The sequence below is a fragment of the Solanum dulcamara genome, chromosome 3 (genome assembly GCF_947179165.1).
Source record: "Solanum dulcamara chromosome 3, daSolDulc1.2, whole genome shotgun sequence".
In the NCBI taxonomy this organism is placed as follows: domain Eukaryota; kingdom Viridiplantae; phylum Streptophyta; class Magnoliopsida; order Solanales; family Solanaceae; genus Solanum; species Solanum dulcamara.
Genome location: NC_077239.1, coordinates 66,957,627 through 66,977,707, shown reverse-complemented (window position 1 = coordinate 66,977,707; position 20,081 = coordinate 66,957,627). Strand labels below are relative to the sequence as shown.

Here is a 20,081-nt window from a genome sequence, read left to right as displayed (position 1 = left end):
ATGACAAGGAGGAGATGACCCTATTGAAGAAGTTGTTCGCACAGGAATTTGATATCAAGGATCTTGGAAAACTATAGTACTTCTTGGGAATTGAGGTTGCTAGATCAAAATGATGAATCTTTATTTCTCAAAGGAAGTATATTTTGGACCTTTCAAAAGAAACCGATATGACAGGTTGCAAACCAGCAGAATCGCCCATTGGAAGCAACGACAAACTACAAAGTGGAGTTGGAGATATATAAGAGGTTGGTTGGAAGACTCATTTATCTGTCTCAAACTAGACCAGACAGAGCCTATTCCTGGTGAGTCAGCTCATGCATGATCTCTGAAATCCTCATATGCAAGTTGCCTTCCACATTTTGTGGTATCTAAAGTCTGCTCCAGGGAAAGGTATACTTTTCTCCAGACATGGTCACCTCTAAATAGAAGCCTTTACATATGCATACTGGGTCTAGATGACAAGATTTACATACAGTTACTGTACATTCATGGGAGGAAACCTGGTCACTTGGAGAAGCAAGAAGGAAAGTGTGGTTGTTGGATCAAGTGCGAAGGCAGAATATAGAACTATAGCCGAGGGTGTTTGTGAACTTTTGTGGTTACAAAAGCTACTAGAGGAATTGAAATTGTCTGAAAAAGGAAAACTTTCCTTGTATTGTGATAGCAAGCCTAGAATCAATATAGCTCATAATTCAGTCCAGCATACCGAACAAAGCATGTTGAAATTGATGGCACTTAATCAAAGAAAAGTTAAGAGTAGTGTCTTGATTTTGCTCCATGCGTCATTGGAAAAGTAGCTAGCTGGTATGTTTACCAAAGGCCTCAACAAACAGACTTTTCATTCACTAGTTTGCAAGTTAGGTATGTGTGACATCTTTGCACCAATTTGAGGGGGAATGTTGCTTGATATTGATTGATTTCCTAGAATAATTATAGCACTAGACTTTACCTTTATAGAATTATAAGAGTAGAATGATATTGTACTAAATGTAATTGATTAGTAATTGATTGAGTATATTGTCCTTCCTTATTTAGTCTTAGGACTCATTGTATAAGTACTCATTAACATGGGTTGTATATTCATTAAGAAATACAAAGAAACCTTTTCTTCTCCTTGAAATTCTTCATTACATAATCTAAGAATCCTAACAAGGAGCCCCTCTTCTACATCAGTAATCAATAAAGTCAAGAAGAAGCTTCTCTCTTTTATCTCTTCTACTTACACATGGTATCAAAGCATCTACGATCTTGTAGAGTTCTCAAGTAGCTTCCACTTACCAGCTGGTAGCTTTTTGTCACCTGCCTGACCAATATTATTCTACTCTCTTCTTTTCTGGTGACCGGCACCACTTCTCTCTCTAGCGATTAGCAACTAGAGCGCTCGTCGCCTTGGCGATAAATTCCTTTATGTATGTAGTGCAGTACGTGGTTTTTATGTGCAATTACCAACAACAACTTGAAGAAAAGATTCCAGCACCGCTTTTCTTTTTGGTGATTGTGCACTATTCCACTGGTATTTCAATGGCAACTTTCCATGTTCCCAGAATAAGTAATCCAAGTTGGTTTTCTCACTTTGCATTCCAGGGACGTGTTGAATATCAAGAGAATATGTGTTTAGATTCACACATGTCTAGATTCATTTAACTTGATTAAAGAATATAGAAAATTTTATGGGATATGTTAGACATTAAGTATTTGATTATAGAATATTTACTTACCATATGTATGTGTTACTCCTATACAAGAAGCCACTTCAGTACATTGTCAATCAGCCAAACCTATGCATCTCTTATGTTATTTCTGCTAATTGCACGTTAAAAAGAGAGGTTTCTTACAGTATATCCAACTAAAGAGAGCCTTGTAACGACATCTAAATTTAAGAAGGGAGGTCATTTCAATAAACCAAGACAATTATAAACTTAAACATGCATGATGTTATCCTTCATCATACCGTCTCATCTCCACTTGTTGCACCCGGGTTTCCTTCAACCAGATTTCCTGACCTAAAAGGAGAAAAAATGAGATACTGAGAGGGATCCAAATGTTCAAATAGTCAGTATCCAATCAACGAGGTTTAAGAAGCATAAGAAGAGGAAGACAAGTTAACATATCTCTTAGTCGGTGTTTTGATTAATATGCTCAAGCAAAGAATAATTTCAGATTCTATTGGAAGAACGATCAATTTAGTATCAAACATAGCATCATTCTCCTCATTGTCTATATGCAAATTAAATACTTTTTTTTGATAAGGTAAATGCAAATTAAATACTAGGACTAAACTTTGGAGCTTTGGGATTTTAAAAGAAGGATACAATGTCCTGCGTGCATTATTCAAATTTACATACTTTCACATCACAAATCATGCAACTTAATCCTCTTCTTTTTTTTCAACCCTTAAAACTTTCTGTCTCAGTGAAGCTGTGAAAGACCCCCATGACATGGATGGGGAAAAGAACATGATGAAGTAGAGCAATAATAACTGAAAAACCATGTTCAGATGTGCTGTTTAGAGAGATCTTTTCAAAATATGCTATCAAGATGCAGAAGACAAGTTACCGGGAATACAGAGATCCTTCAATTTCATATATCACATCTGTTATAATCCAATTATCAGGATAAGGCTTCCCACTTGGCATGGATGAGGAAAAGAACATGATGAAGTAGAGCAATAATAACTGAAAAACCATGTTCAGATGTGCTGTTTAGAGAGATCTTTTCAAAATATGCTATCAAGATGCAGAAGACAAGTTACCGGGAATACAGAGATCCTTCAATTTCATATATCACATCTGTTATAATCCAATTATCAGGATAAGGCTTCCCACTTGGTGCAAAATAGTAACCAACCTATCATTCAACATGAAGAAACCAGAAAGATATTCAGGATCACATATTGAATGAAGAGCATAACTAGAAGAGGAGAATATAATCACATAGAGGCAAGTAATGATAATGTGGACAAAAGACTAAAAGTTAGGGTCTATCGGAAGCAGCCTCTATACCCCAACAAAGGTCCAAGGTCTGCGTACACCCCAACCCTCCCAAAACCCCACTTGTGGGATCATACTAGCTATATTGTTGTTGTTGACAGAAGACTAAAAGTTATTAAGTGGGGGTAATAGTGGTAGACAGAGGTTGATGCATTGAGAAAAATAGCAAACTTGGGGGAACAATATAAACCACTTGTTTCTTTCCTTTTCTTTTTCCATGTCACTATTTCTTCAATCAACATTTTTAATCTTGCTTTTTTCGCTTTTCTGCTGCAAACAACTTATTGATATGAATATGGAAGTAAGCTCTTCCTTTAGAAAAAGAAAATGAAAAGAAAGACGGCAGCCGAAATTTTCAAGAAATCAAACATTATAGCAAATGTTTGACAATCACAGCTAACATGACATGGTTGTAAATAAAAATGTGCACTTTCTGTTTCTGATTTCTTAAATCACATATCAAAAGTGGTCTCTCAAAAAATTTCAAGTTGGAAGTTTCAACTGAATGCTAAAAAGAATTAGAGATCCAAACAGATACTTTCATCACAAAGTTTCCATGTGAAGCAATATGGACAAAGAATTATAATAGACAAGAATTATAATAGACATGCCTAGGTTGATCAACAACAGACAAACTTACAACCTTCTTGCTGTAAGTTTCATAAATTTTTAATACCACTCCAACTCCAAGTAACATAATATGCAAAGTTTGAAGGCTAATTTGAGGCTTTCTAGCCATCCTCCTATCAACTTCAGATGAAGGTCATCTAGATAACTAATTTTTTACTTTTAGGTTTGAAGAAGTTCACAAATTAATACAAGAACATAATGAACTCTCTGCTAAATGAGCGCAAAAAAAGTTGATTTAGTGTGTATGCCGATTAATTAGTGCAAAACAAGCAATATTGAGTTCAATAACAGCATATGCCAACAGCCTAATCATCCATGTTAAAATACATATGCACAATAACATAATGAATTCCTAAACTGGTTAAGCAAAAAATTAAACTTGAGAAGACAACAATACCTGAGTCTTCGAATCTACGCCATAAATGCAGAATATGTTCTTGAGAGGTGGTCTTTCCCAAGGCGTTAGAGGATTTAAAATAGGATCGTCATGGTAAGACCTGAATTTTAGATGTCAGAACATGGTATAGCTAGGAAATGTTAGCAAAGAACTAAAGAATAAATAAGCACAATAGCCAATAACTCACGGAAAAACAAAAAGATAAGAAAAGAAAGTACGCATTACCTTCTTAACCTGTTCCAAGAAGAATGACAACTGTCTAAATTTGGAAATAGGTTTAACTTAAATTTCTCATTTCACCCTTAATGACAAGTTTTTTTATAATAAGATAGATATAGTCAAGCTTTTATAGCCACACAAATGTTAAGGCATGTTTAAGACCACAAATTTCAAAAGTCTTATAGTCACCCAAATGTTAAAGCATGCTTAAGACCACAATTCAAAAGGCTTCATTTCTTTCTTGAACTCCGTGCCCAATCAAATTTTGCATATAAATTGAAACGGAAAGAGTAATAACGTAGAAAATCAGTATTCAATGATCTATCAAAAATAAAAACTTCTAAATATTATTCTAATAATTCAGTGGCAAAGTAGATACCCTATGCATCGACAGTAGGTCGAAACTGTAGCTATGCAATTCATGATAAAGTTGGTGTCTTTATATTGATAAAATATAGTCTATCTAAAAATATAGGATTCTAATGGCAAGAAAGTAAACTAACATAACCACCTTTTTAAAGCTATTATTGTTAGTTCATTAGTTTAACGGGTAAGGCAAGTGTAATTTCCCAAGATAGAGGGGCCCTCTGAATAATGGCAAAAGGAGAGGGGGTTCAGTGTAGTTGGACCGTCTATATACTACAATGTGTTAAGATAGTAATTTGCATGTATAAGAATTTAAACATATGACATCAAATTTAAAATGTGTAGCACTATAATTGAATTATTAAAGGTTAAGACTTTAATATGTTGAACTGTACCACTTCTCTAGATGAAGTCCTTTTTAAGAAAGCCTAAGTCGAAAGTATGACAAATAAAACTAGATGAAGGGGGTATTATTACAGATTTAGCTTGATATGTAGCCAGTGCTACATTTTACGCAGTTTTAAATATAATAACTCTAGTTTTAAAATAGAGATTAAATGTCTAAAATCAACTTTGGAATATGTTCAACTCGAGACGTGGCCGGGTTCAAACTTTGGTACTCAGGAAGTCCGAGGAACTAGAATGGTGTAGGCATTCTAGTAGATGGAAACCTAAGGGAGCAATTGGTAGATGTTCAGAGGGTCAACGATTGGATGTTGACGATCAAGCTAGTCATTGGAGGGCTAACTTTGAATGACGTCAGTGCATAGCTCCGCATTCAGGCTTAGACAAGGAGGTCAAGAAGCGATTTTGGGAGGAATTGGATGCGGTTTTAAGAGCAATACCGATCACCGGGAAGGTTTTTATTGGCGGAGATTTCAATGGCCACATTGGGGCAACTTTTAGTGGTTTTGACGATGTGCATGGCAGCATTGGTTTTGGGGTTAGAAATAATGGTAGAACCTCGCTCTTGGATTTTGCTAGAGCTTTTGAGTTGGTGTTAACTAACTCGTGCTTTCCGAAGAAGGATGATTACCTTTCGTAGCACGGTGGCTAAAGTTCAGATAGATTACTTGCTTTTGAGGAAAGACAATAGACGTCTTTGTAAGGATTGCAAAGTTATCCCAAGTGAGAATCTTACTACTCAGCCTAAACTTTTAGTGATGGAATTGGAGATTAAGTGAGGGAGGAAGAAGAAGAATGTATATGTCCAGCCTAGGACTAAATAGGGTGGTTTGACACCTGCTCTCTCCCGTGTAATTGGGGAGATGTTGATAGTGATGGGGACTTGGAAGAGTAGTGGCGATGCGAGAAGCATGTGGGATAAGATAGCTAGTTGCATTAGGGAAGCAGCTAGAGAGGTGTTAGGGGTGTCGAAAGGTAATTTTGGTGGATGCCGAGGGGATTGGTGGTGGAATGGAGAAGTTCAACGCAAAGTGGAAGGAAAGAAGGTTGTGTATGTGAAGTAGGTGGATTGCACGGATGAGGATGAGAAGCGAGTGAATAGGGAAATTTGTAAGGCGGCAAGGATAGAGGCTAAGTTAGCAGTTACGCAGCTAAGACGGCAGCTTTCAAAAGATTGTATATTAAACTAGGAGATAAGGGAGGAGATAAGTTGTATAGGCTCGCAAAGGAGAGTGAGAGTAAGGCCCGAGACTTGGATCAAGTGAAGTGCATTAAAGATGAAGAAGGTAAAGTGTTGGCAGAAAGACCCTCATTAAGCAAAGATGGCAAGCGTATGTGATCCACAAACTATTGAAGGAAGAAGGGGGCAGTGACACTGTGTTGGGTGAGTTGGAGAACTCTGAGAGACATCAGGATTTCGGGCATTAAAGGCGTTTTAAGATTAAGGAGGTGAAGCGTGCTATTAGTAGGATGAGCAGGGGAAAAAGCGACAGTACCAGATGAGACTCTGATGGAGTTCTGGAAGAGCACGGATAGAATAGGTTTGGAGTGGTTGACTAGCTTGTTCAATAGCATTTTTAAGACGGCTAAGATGCCCAAGGAATGGAGGTGGACTACAATGATTCTGTTGTACAAGAATAAAGGTGATATCTAAAATTGCAACAACTACAGGGGTATTAAGTAGCCAAGCCATACTATGAAAGTTAATGAGAGAGTGATAGAGATGAGGGTGAGAAGGTTTGTGTCCATTCCCAAGAATCAATTTGGATTCATGCCATGGCGATCAACAACAAAAGCTATCCATCTTGTGAGGAGATTAATGGAGAAATATGAGGAAAGGAAGAGGGACTTACATATGGTATTCATTGACCTTGAGAAGGCCTACGACAAATCCCGAGGAAAGTTTTATGGCGATGCCCGGAGGAAAGAGGTGTGTCGGTGGCCTACATTAGGGTGATAAAGGACATGTACAAAGAATCTAAATCAAGGATAAGAACGGTGGAAGGAGACTTGGAGCACTTCCATGTGGAGATGGGGTTACACTAGGGACCAATAATTAGTCTGTTTCTATTTACCTTGTTGATGGATGAACTGACACAAGACATTCAAGATGAGGTGTCTTGGTGTATGTTATTCGTGGATGGCATAATACTGATTGATGAGACAAGCTTGGAGTTGATGCTAAGTTAGAGGTGTGGAGATAAACTTTGGAGACTAAAGGGTTCAGGTTGAGTAAAACCAAGACAGAGTATGTGGAGTGCAAATTCAGTGATGTGATGCATAAGGTTGACATGGAAGTGAGGCTTGACACATGAAATATCCCTAAGAGTGACAGATTCAAGTATCTTGGTTGTCTAATTCAGGGGAGTGGGGACATCGACAATGATATCACACATTGTATTGGTGCGGGGTAGATGAAGTGGAGGCTTGCCTTTGGAATCTTGTTTGATAAAAAGATACCACCGAAACTCAAAGGTAAGTTCTATAGAGTGGTGGTTAGACCGTTATTGTTATATGGGGCGGAGTGTTAGACAATCAAACACTCTCGTCCATAAAATGCATGTTGCGGAGATAAGGATGTGGAGGTGGATGTGTGGTCATACTAGGAGCGATAAGATTAGAAATGAGGATATTCGGATAAAGTAGGAGTGGCTTTCGTGGTGGACAAGATGAGGGAAGCGAGACTGAAATGATTTGGATGTGTGAAGAGGAGAAGCATCAGTAAGGAGGTGCGAGAGGTTGGTTATAGAGGATATAAGGAGAGGCAGAAGTAGCCAGAAGACGAATTAGGGAGAGGTGATAAGACAGATATGACGCAGTTTCAGGTTATTGAGGACATGACCTTAGAAAGGAGGGCGTAGAGGACACGTGTTAGGGTAGAAAGTAGTATATAGTTTTCTTGCTTAGGGAGGTTGGTGTTTGACATTGTACTAGTTGTATTATTATAGTTTTTGTTTTAGATATTTATCATTGTTTATTATTATATTCAATAATCTATCCTAGTATGTTGTTTGTCGTGTTTCGATTACCGCAATATTTTGTTATTGTTTTTGCTCCCTTTTGGTAGACTTTGCACTGTTTACTTGTTACTTGTTATATTTTCTTCACTGTCTTCTTCTTTGTACCTAGATTTGCTACACTGGAGCCGACGTTTTTTTGAAAATAGTCTCTCTACCTCCACGAGGTAGTAATTGTGTATATTCTACCCTCTCCAGACTCCACTAATGGAATTTCACTTGGTATGTTGGTGGTGGTGGTGGTGTTCCCTTTGTTTATTGAATCAGGCCAATCTTTGTTAGGACAATGTCTAATTTGCCTTTGTTAATAAAAGAGAGAATACATAATTACCCCTTCAACTATGACACTATTTTTAAAATGAAAAAGGGTCAAAATTACACTTGAATTATTCGAAATAGCTCGCATATACCTTTCAACTATTTTTGGGATCAAATATACCCTCGTCGTTACCAAAAGAGACCACAAATACCCCTCCACTTAACGATTGGTCGTTTAAGTTGACTTGGCAGTGCCACGTGAATAAAATTATCCACATGGACGGCCACGTTAGCCTCTCTCCCTTTCTTCTTTAGATCAGAGGTATTTTTGACCCATTTTTATAATTTTAATTTTTTCTTCTAAATTTCCAACACCACCACATACCCCCTTCCTCCACAACCCCACCCACTTTTTTAAAAAAATTATTAATTATTATTTTTTAAATTTTTCTACAACACCCTACCCCCAACCCCCCTCGGCCAATTTTTTAAAAAGTTTTTAATTTTTTCCTGAATTTTCTACACCACCACATATCCAGCCCTCAACACCTCATCCCAAAAACAAATTCTTAAAAAAAAATTAAAAGAAATTTATTTGGATTTTTACACCACCCACCCCCATGACCCCTCCCCCCTTCTCCCACACCCTACCATCCCCTCCAAAATTTTAAATTTTTAACCACTCAAACTTTTAATTTTTATGATTTTTTTTATAAAAGGTAAATTAAATATGAAGTAGATTGAATTTTTATTTTATTTTTTACCCCATGACTCCCTTCCTCCACGATTGATACCCCACCACACCTCCAAAAAAAATGTTGAAAAGTTTTCATTTTTGATTCTCTATACCCACTTCTTGAAAAAAATTAAAAACTTTTTAAAAAAAATTCAGGTGGGAGAGGGGGAGGGTGTTGGGGGTATGTGGTGTTGTAGAAAATTTTAAAAAATAATAATTAATAATTAAAAAAAAAGTGGGTGGAGTTGTGGAGGTAAGAGGTAATGTGGTGGTATAGGAAATTTAGAAAAAAAATTAAAATTATAAAAAAGGGGTCAAAAATACCCCTAACTAAAGAGGAAGAGGGAGAGAGGCTGACATGGCCTTCCATGTGGATATTTTTTTCCATGTGGCACTGCCATGTCAGCTTAAACGGCCAACCGTTAAGTGGAGGGGTATTTGTGGTCTCCTTTGGTAACGGCGAGGGTATATTTGATCCCAAAAATAGTTGAAGGGTATATGTGAGCTATTTCGAATAGTTCGAGGGTAATTTTGACCTTTTTTTCATTTTTAAAAAAAGACACTTTTACTTTGTGGAGGTTTTATTACCCCCTATTCTTTTCAGAATGAAATAAATAACACCTTCTAACCCTATGTGGCATAGAGAGTGTAAATCACTCACCTGAAGAGCGTGATAAGTAAACATTATTAAATATTTATTTTTATCATTTCTTTTAAATAAATGTTAATATTTCTACATTTTTTACTTTTCTTTTTCTTTTCTCTCCTCTTTTTTTTCTTGAGAATGGAACTAAACATCAAGAATCGGGATAATCATGAAATGTAATTAGGGGTGGCAAAATCAAACCCAACCCGCCCAATCCAACCCAACCCGTTTAAGTATGGGTTGGCTAGTGACCCGCCCATTCATTAGCTCAACCCATTTCAACCCAACTCATTTCAACCCATTAAAAATGGATTGATATGTAAACCGAATTGGCTCATGGAAAATCTTGTTAAAATATTTTTAAAAAACTTTTTTTTTCAATTTGATATGTTATATATAGCCATAATAAAGAAAAAAAATCATTAGGTATTAAAATAGTTTAAAAGAACAAATAAAACAATTAAGCTTAGTAAAAATTGGGTTGGGTTGGGCCTTGATCCCGTTATATAACCTATTACCTAACACATTTTGACCCAACCCGTTTTGAATCAAATAAATTTGGGTTGGGTTGGGTCTTGACCCTATTGTCTTAACCCATTATGACCCACCCAAATTTGACCCAACCCGCCCAATTGCCACCCCTAAATGTAATATAATTAAGTAAACTATCAACCAAAGTGCAATTACTTAGAACACTAATCCACCAAAGCTATCATGAAAAGAAGGAAAATTATTCACATCTTATAGCTAATTCTGATGGCTAAATATCACTCCGAGAAGCCATAGGGATCAGACTTCTCACGTAGTAAACGCGATCTTAGAACACTAATCCACTAAAGCTATCATGAAAAGAAGGAAAATTATTCAAATCTTATAGCTAATTCTTATGGCTAAATATCACTCAGAGAAGCCACAGGGATCAGACTTCTCACGTAGTAAACGCGATCAGTCTATTGCAATTCCCCAAGAATAAATGCATCTTTCACTGCATTAGCATCCTTAACTTCAATTGTCAGAATAAAGCTCTTCTCTTGACCAACATGATCAAATTCCAAGAAACGGGGCTTAACGTAAGCTGAAAATATTCATCTTTTCTCTCCTCTACAAGATGGTTGGAAAGGATTTTGATCGGGTGACCTTTCTTTCCGGATCTGAATTAGTCCTTTAATATTAGGAGATGTAGTGGGGTGAGGGGAGAAAAAAAAAACTATGGACTGTTGGAAAAAAATCCGGCGACAAAATCATCTCTTTCTGGTCATCATTTCCGGCAACTGTCACTATTTTCAACCTAAAATAGTGGAAAAAGAAAGGAGAGGGAAATTAACAGGAAAAAAAAGGGAGAAGCCATGAATTCTCAGTTCCTATCACCTTCTCGGTCATTTTCTCCAGTCACATCCCCTCGTCGGTCATCTTCTCCAACGACAAGAGAAAGAAAGGAGCAAAAAGATTGGGAAAAAAACAATAAGAAAAAGAATAAGACAGATACCACTATTAATCAAAACAAAAAGAACAAAACAAGAATGATAAGAGAGTAAAGGTAGAAGAAGAAGTAATTAGTCTAATTGGGGATGTGGAGATACCTGTTACAATGGGTGGGGGAGTGAAGATACCTGTTACAATGGGTGGGGAAACTGGGGATTATTCTTTTGGGGGTGGAATCTTCCTTTAAAAAATAGTTTGTTTGTCTTTTTTTGTATTTTGACACATGTCCGCACCTGTCTGTCACTTAGTGCCCGTTTGGATAAGCTTATAAAAAGTAACTTATTAGTCAAAAGCTAAAAGCCATAAGTAGGGGATACCCTATTTTTGGCTTTTGGCTTATTTTTAAATTTTTTTGGCCTAAAGGTGAGGGCTTAAAAGCACTTTTTAACTTTTCCAAACACCTCCAAAACCAAAAAAGTGCTTAAAAGCCAAAGGCACCTAAAAATAAGTTAATCCAAACACCCCCTTATTGATCTTAAAGAGGGCCATTCCGTATAAGGGTGAAAAAATGTACTTTTTCAACAAGAATAGGGAGGTAATTGGACCCCCGCAAAATTAAAGTGTCTTTTTAAAAATAGTGTCATAGTTGAAGGGATAAATTATGTATTCTCTCTTAATAGAACCATGATATTTTTTTTTGGACAAGGAAATGACCAAAGTTATAAGTACAAGAAAAACAAATATTAGCAAAAACATGCTAGTTGGTGTGAGTGACTGAGCGTTGCAACACCTCGCTCATCCATGGACAAGTCAAGGAAGAAAATATATTTTTCATATGTTCCAACCTCTAGAAAGAAAAAATAAAACAAAATAAGCTCAACATTTTCATGGAAGATACAGAAAAATTGTTTCCTTCAACAAGAAGCTCAACTATATTTTGAATTTATAGAATAGGTTACATTATAAACATCAAGGACACTATCTTCTTATCACATTATCAGAAAATGTGGCATGGCATAAAAGGATTTGCTGTTAGACTCACGTTTTTAAAAGATGCAAGAGCCTTTCGCTGTCAGGATCATAATCCTTTATGGCTTTGAAAAAGGTACCGTCAGAGACTTCACGAGCAGAAAAGGACAATTGCGTCGGGAATCCACATTCCATTCCAGACGAGTTGGTTTGGGCAGTTTCTACAAATGATGGATAAGCCTCATTCCCTGCTAAGATATTGAAAGCCCATTAGCACAAGTTATGCTAAAGATACAACATGCTTGTTGGCCTTTTGATAATACCTCGAATTGAAGGAACTTCAATATTGATTATGTTTGTTGGCCAGCCAGAGTACTTCGACTGAAATTCATGCTCATCGCAATGGTAGGCATGATGGTTTTTTCTGTTTACGCCAGAGAAATGCCTCTGGTATACATTATCTGTTGTACAATATTTTGAAAATGGCAACATCCATATAGAAGATCCAAACGTATTGAACATCAGGCGAGCTGTCCCCTGATAACTTGGAAAACATAGACGTCATATCAATGCATATATCGAAAAGCATAAGATGAACTATAATCTTTAGACATTCCAAGATAATGAACAGTGCCATACATTACTCAATGAAGTGCAAAAGGGCTTGTAATAAAAAGAGCAAAGAGTAATAAATGTTTAAGAGTGTGAGTCGTGTATTCCAATTTTTCCTTTCCTTTTTTATTGTGACCGTGTCACTTTTACTTAAACATTGTGGAAAATGAGGCCTCTCCAGATTCCATCTTCTTCTTCTTTTTTGCATTGAGAAGTGTTACGTGCTATTTTGCAAAGAACAAAAACTGTCCTGATTGGCATCAATCTCTTATGTTTAAATATATTACAGGAAAAGAAAGAAAATGAATCGGGAAACATTCAAATTAAGCGCACACAGAGAAAGAAGGGAGCAAAAATGGCAAGTGCAATGCGTAGAAATGCAGGAGCACTATTATAAAGTGGAAGAAGCATCCTCTGTAGTCATAACATCCAGATCCCAGACCTTTTTTTCCAGGCAATGACTTGCGTTGAGCCCTCCTTACCTTTCTAATGTGCTCTCACTCTCCTATAATGTATATGTAGACAATATGGTGACATAGGCACCAACAGAGAGGTTGTCCACCAAAACACAGAACTAGCTGTCAACTACACCGGACATAACACTTTTCTGCCCAAATAGAAACAGAGTGGCAGGTGAGCTCCCATTTTTGGCACAATTCTTTCGAAGTGAAGGTAATGTGCATAAAAAGCTAGGAAGAAAATGTTCAATAACACAATTTGCTCAGGTCTTAATTATAAGTTCAAAGAATATATAGAAATACAACATACAAACACACACACAACATATACGTATTATTGTATATGTGTGTGCTGTGTGTATATACTCATTTTGCCAGTTTTGACAATATTTAATTCCAGAAATACTTGAACTAACAAGTTAACAATCACAACAATCTTGCTTCTTTACAAACAATGCCTACATAAATCTTAAAATGCAGTACAGCAAAGTTTGGAGCTTCATGATTTCAGGAAGATAGAGGCTAGCCAAGAGAAACAGAATAAGCCTTGAGAATCTACCGAAGAAGTAGTTTCTTGAATCTACCGGTATATGTGACCGGCTAGAAATTAGAGGGTTGAGAGGCTCTTAATAGCCAACTTTTATGAACTAATAAGAATGTCCAGACTTACAACTTCTATTAAGTGTTCTAATTTATGAAATAAATACTAGAACTTTTTTTATTGTTAACGAAACAAACAATTACAAGAAACTTTCAAAAAAAAAAAATCAAATTCAAATTTCTTTGATAAATAAAAAAGTTGTCTCTAAAGCTATCCAAGGAGTTAACAGTGCCCACGCAACCTAGAATTTCAATATCTAAACTACGCAACCTAAAGGTCCTAAACAGGTACAAAGGTAACCTACCGCATTGGAATTTAAGTTGGATTAAAAAAGTAAAACCTCTGAAACAGGAAGACCAAATGTAGCCCCAGATAATGTTGCTTTGACTGTCTCAATAGCACCAAGAAGAGGAGCTCCTGAAACCACAAGAAAGCAACAATTCCAGATAAGTACCAATCCCTAATTCCTGAGATAAAACTGGAGGTCATTAGCATAGGCATACCAACAGCAAAATAGGCATGAATGTGATCGTCTAACCATCTCCTATACTCTTTTGGAGCAATCTCTAATTTCAACCACTCCAAGAAGTATCTGAAGACATTGTTACCTAATGAATGAGCGAAAACTATTGAAGGTCCACCACGAAGTTTAAGAGCAGTTTCAAAAGTTAGCCTGCCAGAAAGGAAAAAGAGATTAAAATCCCTCGATAGATAGAACACATTTACCAGAAAAAAGTACAAACGGAAATGTTTGCACTCAAACACTTAATATGGCTTGGGCAATCCTCACCTCTTAAGCTAGCTTTTGGGGTTGAGTTAGGCCCAAGATCCATTTTTTAATATTTTTCTCCTATATTTCTCACAGGGGTTAAGAGATAAAAGGCAGGAAAAGAAAACTGTAAAGTCCCTTTGTTTTCGATGGTCATATATTCTTAGATATTTGAAGCAGGAAAAAAATTCCCCAGGCCTAAGAGTAAGCAAGAGGAACTTGTATCGGATTCAACCTCAGATCTTCAACCATTGTAATAAAGTTATTATCTTGCTCACAACTAAAAATTTTGCAACAAAATGAAAGAAAAAATGCATAATTCTACTTTCCTCTGGGAAAATGGAACTGGAAAGTTTAGACTTTTCTACCAATTAACTCATCATTTGCACTTAGGAAAGAAACTATGTAGTGAGATCATAACACATATATCTGTATTTAAGGCACAAACAATATTTCGAAATACAAACTTTAGTTTGTGAAAGTAAAGGTCTCTCTCCTCAAGCTTTGATGGAGACAATCTCCAGTCATATGGAACTGCGATGATTGCATTAGCCTCGATACCAAATTCTATGCACCACTTAATCCATTCTTTCCACACTGATGACAAAGGACCTGAACACGAATGGAATTTTGGATCAAGTAGAGAACCAAACAAGTAAAAGAATCACCAGCTATAGCCCCTACAGTAGCGACAATATCTATGCCAAATTGTCCTTCGCTGACCAGTCTCTGTTAATGACTTTGCAATTTAATATTCAGTATTCTTTAAGAAATGATGACAATAGAATCCCTACAATTGGCCTTGACAATCCAAGAAAAAAGGACAGCACACGAAGTTCATCGGTCTCAAACAAGAAAAATGGCTTTCAAGTCGTGCATTAAGAGGTTTTCCCTATTCAGTTCCATGTCTCACTAATTCAACAAAATAAAACAAAGGAAAAGAATGTGAACTCAGAAAATGCAGAAGAAGAGCAATAAAAATAACAAAGGAGCTAAATCTTCTTATGGCGAGCAAAGTTGTCATACTGCACATAACATAACCGTCCTCGGCTCTTTGCCCAGGTCTAGTTGCACATAACAAACATGTAAGAAAGAGCATCCGCAGGAATCCTGAACTTATAAATCTGGACACTTCAAAAAGAACAACACATATATGAATGCTTCCAATGGAAGGCTACTGGAAGCAAAATCCCAATGCATAATGCAAAAGGGTGCCACTAGTTTAGAAAAGCATCTTTCACTTATTGACTTGATGAAATTATGAGAGGTTGTTCTAACTTCTTGGTAGCATTCTGGATCTAGGAGCGTTAAAAGAAGCCAAAAAGTCATACCAAACCAAGAAACCACTCAAGCTGAGTTGATAAACTGATTTGTTCTTTAATTTGGTACTATTTGGTGTTAAACCTAAAAAGATAATAACATTGGGTTTGATTTATTATTAAGGAAAACGATGCTAAACCGGACCAAATCAACAATTTACGCATCACTTTGTGGTTTTGTATATACATTAACATATTTCTTTTACATATATATATTTTGATAGTATTTTTCCCTTTCCTCCTATGGGTTTGTGATTTTTTCCCCTCTGGCCTTTGGTTGCTTATACATATGAATAAACATTAACTCCCACCAGTGGCAGAGCCAAGATTTTCAATAAGGGGGTTCAAAATCAAAAGAAGTAGACACACGAACTAGCCGAAGGGGGTTCGACATCTACTATTTATACATAAAAAATTATTTTAACCATGTATAAAAATAGTATAATTTTTCGCCGAAGGAGGTTCAGATGAACCTCCTAGCCACCATGTGGCTCTGCCCCTGGCTCCCACTATAGCGATTAGGTGCTTGTTTTCTTGTTCTTTAGTTTACTTCTTTTACAACTACAAGAACAGATGAACATGATTGCTGCAAGGAATTGATTGAGCCTGCACATGTTGTCATCCAGATCCTGCTTGTAGTGGAAGTAAAGATCTTACTTGCCCTTAACCAAAAAGTTAAGTTCCACTTCTGTAACAACCACGTTCAATCAAAATATACATAGTGTGATAAAAAGGAAAACTTTGGAAGGACAGAAAAAAAAAACATCAAACGACTAAAACTGGAACATGTAAAACTCATTTCAGACTTAGCTGGTTGGTTTTTTTATATGTAAAATTGGCTCAAAGTTTCAAACTAAACAACAAAGACAAAGAACCTATCTAGACCAGTGTTGTCAAAGGCAAAATTGTAGGATAACGCCAAGGTCTCATTGAATGCTAAGATAAAGCACAATTAAAGCGTGGATTGAAGAAAGTGCATATAAAAAGAAAAAATGGGTATACACATACAAAGTAGTATATAAAACACAGAAAAAATAGCTACGACAACAAACAAAAATTATATGGATAAAGGAATTGAAACAACTGTAATTAAGTAAAATATATGAAGTAAAAACAGTGTTAATATTTTCTTAGTTTCTTTATAAAGTAAAAACAAGTAAATCAAGTTCAAATACCAACGAAAGAATTTTATTAGATGCAGCAATGCAAATTTTAAATTTCTAATTCACATCGACCAACCACTATATTCTACATTTTCTATCTCTATTTCTCATATTATGTTTCCTAAGGTTGCTTCTGTGAATATTTTACTATTTGGTGTCGCTCAAGACAGTAAACCCGGGGGTCTCCTAAGTTCTCCAGATTTTTGAAGAAAAAAAAAAGAAGCTACTTCGGTGATTTTTGCTAACACACTTTAGCACTTGGTGCCTACTGAAGTGCTGCCTAAGCAAGGGAAAGTACTCAGCCAGCTCTGCGCCTAGATTCATGTGGTAACTTAAGATGTTCACAGAGAAAAATCAGTTCAGTTTCACTTCTGTCTAATGGGGACCTAGCATTTTGAATTCCTTATTCCAGTTTAATAGAAGCGCAAATGATAATGCAAGGAGAATAACTCAAGAACACCTGTAATATAACCAGGATCAAGTTCTGTGATAGCAGAAAGGCCGCTGTCAGGTCGAGACTTGCACTCGCTGTGATCTGTTTGATTGTAAGGATCCAACATCATACACTTCAGCCAGCAATTTACAGCAGAAAGAAGCTGTAAGAAAGATAAATTATTAACTTACAAGAAGTTAATATAAACTGTTAGTACTTTTGTATCACAAAAGCAAGATCCAGACTGCAGATAGTCGATTTGTTATGACTGCAGAAAAAGCAATATCTCATGAATGGGTCTGATATCTAGTAATTTGCTGCAAAGGGTATTTCCCCAAATAAAATTACAAATCAAGATCATATCTTTCAATGTTGCATACCATAAAACCAAAAGTAATTAAACAAATAGTTAGTTGGAGTGGAATATATGAATCCTCTTTATCCATTCCGAATAATCGGGACCATTTCATTCCAATACAAAACAATTTTTCTTATACCACAAATTAGATTATATGTATTACCTATATTGATTATTTGCTTTTGTCGTGTTCTGCTCTTAATTAAATCTACATTTTTACTTAATGCATGAAATTTCCAATAAAATAAACAGTGAACAATAGCAACATCTCGACAGCCAATTAAAGAACACTGTGAGTCGAACATCAAATTGTTGAAGATTTACTTTAGTGGTGTCGAGCCAGACTAAATCGAGAGGATTGAAATCGAGAGGAGAATAAGGGCAGTCTAATATTGACCATGCTCTCAGTTGGGTGGACGCGAACCCCGGGATGATAATTCCCGACAGCTTGGAGTAATCGCCGGCGAACTCACCGCAAACATTACCGGCGGCAGCTAGGAGGATGAAAGTGACGACGAATCCAACGTGTCCTCCTCTCATTGGCTAGAGAAATTTTTTTATCCGTTTTTCACATGGAACTACTGCTATTATGGAAAGTGGAACCTTTGGGGCGACTGACTGACTGACTTTGCTGATGGGAGTTGGAAACTTTTCAATGTTGCGTTTTTTTTGTTTTTTATTTTTGTTTTTTTCTTGGTCACGGACTAAAACAAAACAAAAAAAATACAATTTTGCCAGTGTAATATCCGAAATTACTTAATTTTGTTTTCCGTTCATTTTTATTTATTTAATATTTTATTTGATAATTTTAATATGTCAAAAAAATTATTTTATTTTTAATATTAATTATTTTTTCAAATAATTTTTCAATACCTAACTCTATACATTAATTAATATGAATATTATATAATCTACGTATATTAATTATTATTTTTTTGAAGAGCGTGTAAAATGTAAAAATAGGCGGAGAAAACATAATTATTAGCGAATCTTCTCATATTTAGGCTTATCATTAGATGAACTTTAACTGTGTTCAAATTATTTTAGGAAACAAAATCATATTATCTCTTAATTTCTAATTATACTTTCAAACTACAATTAGATTTGATTTTCGTTAAAGAGTAAAATTTAACCGAAGTTTGATAGATTAGAAAGTTATAATTATGAACGGTGCATGAACAAACTTAACCCCTTTCCCAAAAATAATAGCAATGCATCTATTTTTCTCTAAATCTGAATATTATTTGCAAATTATTATTATCTAACTAGTGTTATCATAATATAGCGAGGTTTTGGATAGGAGACCACCACCAAGTACGGTGGGTTTTACTGACGTGAGAAAGTGACTCATGGCCACTTCTACAACCGTGAAAGATCTAGGACCGTGGATTGATTCGTAAAGTTGAGGTGGTGGGAAGTTTATATATATCTCAAATAAGGGGTGGGCGTTCGGTTCTTCGATTCAGTTTTGATAAAGTTCGATTCGGTTCGATTTTTCGGTGTTCGGTTTTAAAAAAGATTGCATCGTATTTCGAACCAAATTAGATCAGTTCGGTTTTTTCAACTTCGATTCGGTTTATTTTGGTGTTTTTAAAACGATTTTTCAATGCAAATGAAAAATAAAAGAAAAAATTACCCATTTACACATGTTATATTACCATATTTACTAATACTCCAACTAGTTGGAAAAATATCAAAAATCCCTATTTTTTTTAACTCTCTCACTCTTTCACTGATACATCACTTTTACCTTGTATCAGTTACCTAAATTCACGCTTATTCTTCAGCCTCCTCGATGGCAGTTTCTTTTTTTTCAATTTCAATCCATCTATTACTCAATTTCAAGCATCTAAGTAAGGTATATTCAAGTTTTTCCTTTAATGGTATCTCACTTCATTCTCACCTTCTTCGATTTCCTCTGTTTTCTTCTGTAATTTTTTTTTACTCACATTGTTCACTGATACACATGAAATCCGCTCCATCATTTAGTGTTGGTCTCACTTAGTTGAATAAAAATCAAGAAATTCTTGTTTCACCGGTCTCAACATGTACAACAACCTTTAAAGTATCAACCTTAATAAGTCGAATGTTTATATATCCGTTATTCTTATATATCAGATTCGAAACTAATATCAATACCAAGTAACTTACAATGAATATAATTACCAACTATCCATGTATCAATTATTGATATTCAATTACTATTCTGGTTAATTGATATATGTATCAAAAATAACCCATAATGTAAAAAAAAACTATGTAGATGTAAGTACATGATCCAAATAGAATGTATCATGGCATAACAAAACATCA

At 35.8% G+C, this 20,081-nt stretch overlaps 1 protein-coding gene across 1 annotated transcript in view; it reads right to left on the bottom strand.

The window, feature by feature from the left end:
- LOC129882729 (phospholipid--sterol O-acyltransferase) overlaps window positions 1–18,428 on the bottom strand; it is a 30,566-nt gene extending 12,138 nt beyond the window's left edge. Inside the window, exons 1-10 of the mRNA XM_055957158.1 lie at window positions 18,093–18,428; window positions 17,438–17,573; window positions 14,963–15,107; window positions 14,230–14,399; window positions 14,067–14,143; window positions 12,379–12,592; window positions 12,129–12,303; window positions 4,018–4,117; window positions 2,753–2,847; window positions 1,952–2,003 (exon numbers count right to left, since the gene is read on the bottom strand). Coding sequence (XP_055813133.1) covers window positions 1,952–2,003; window positions 2,753–2,847; window positions 4,018–4,117; window positions 12,129–12,303; window positions 12,379–12,592; window positions 14,067–14,143; window positions 14,230–14,399; window positions 14,963–15,107; window positions 17,438–17,573; window positions 18,093–18,308 — 1,380 coding nt within the window. The 5' untranslated portion in view covers window positions 18,309–18,428. The remainder of the gene's footprint in view (window positions 1–1,951; window positions 2,004–2,752; window positions 2,848–4,017; window positions 4,118–12,128; window positions 12,304–12,378; window positions 12,593–14,066; window positions 14,144–14,229; window positions 14,400–14,962; window positions 15,108–17,437; window positions 17,574–18,092) is intronic.
- Between the last annotated feature and the right edge of the window lie 1,653 nt (window positions 18,429–20,081).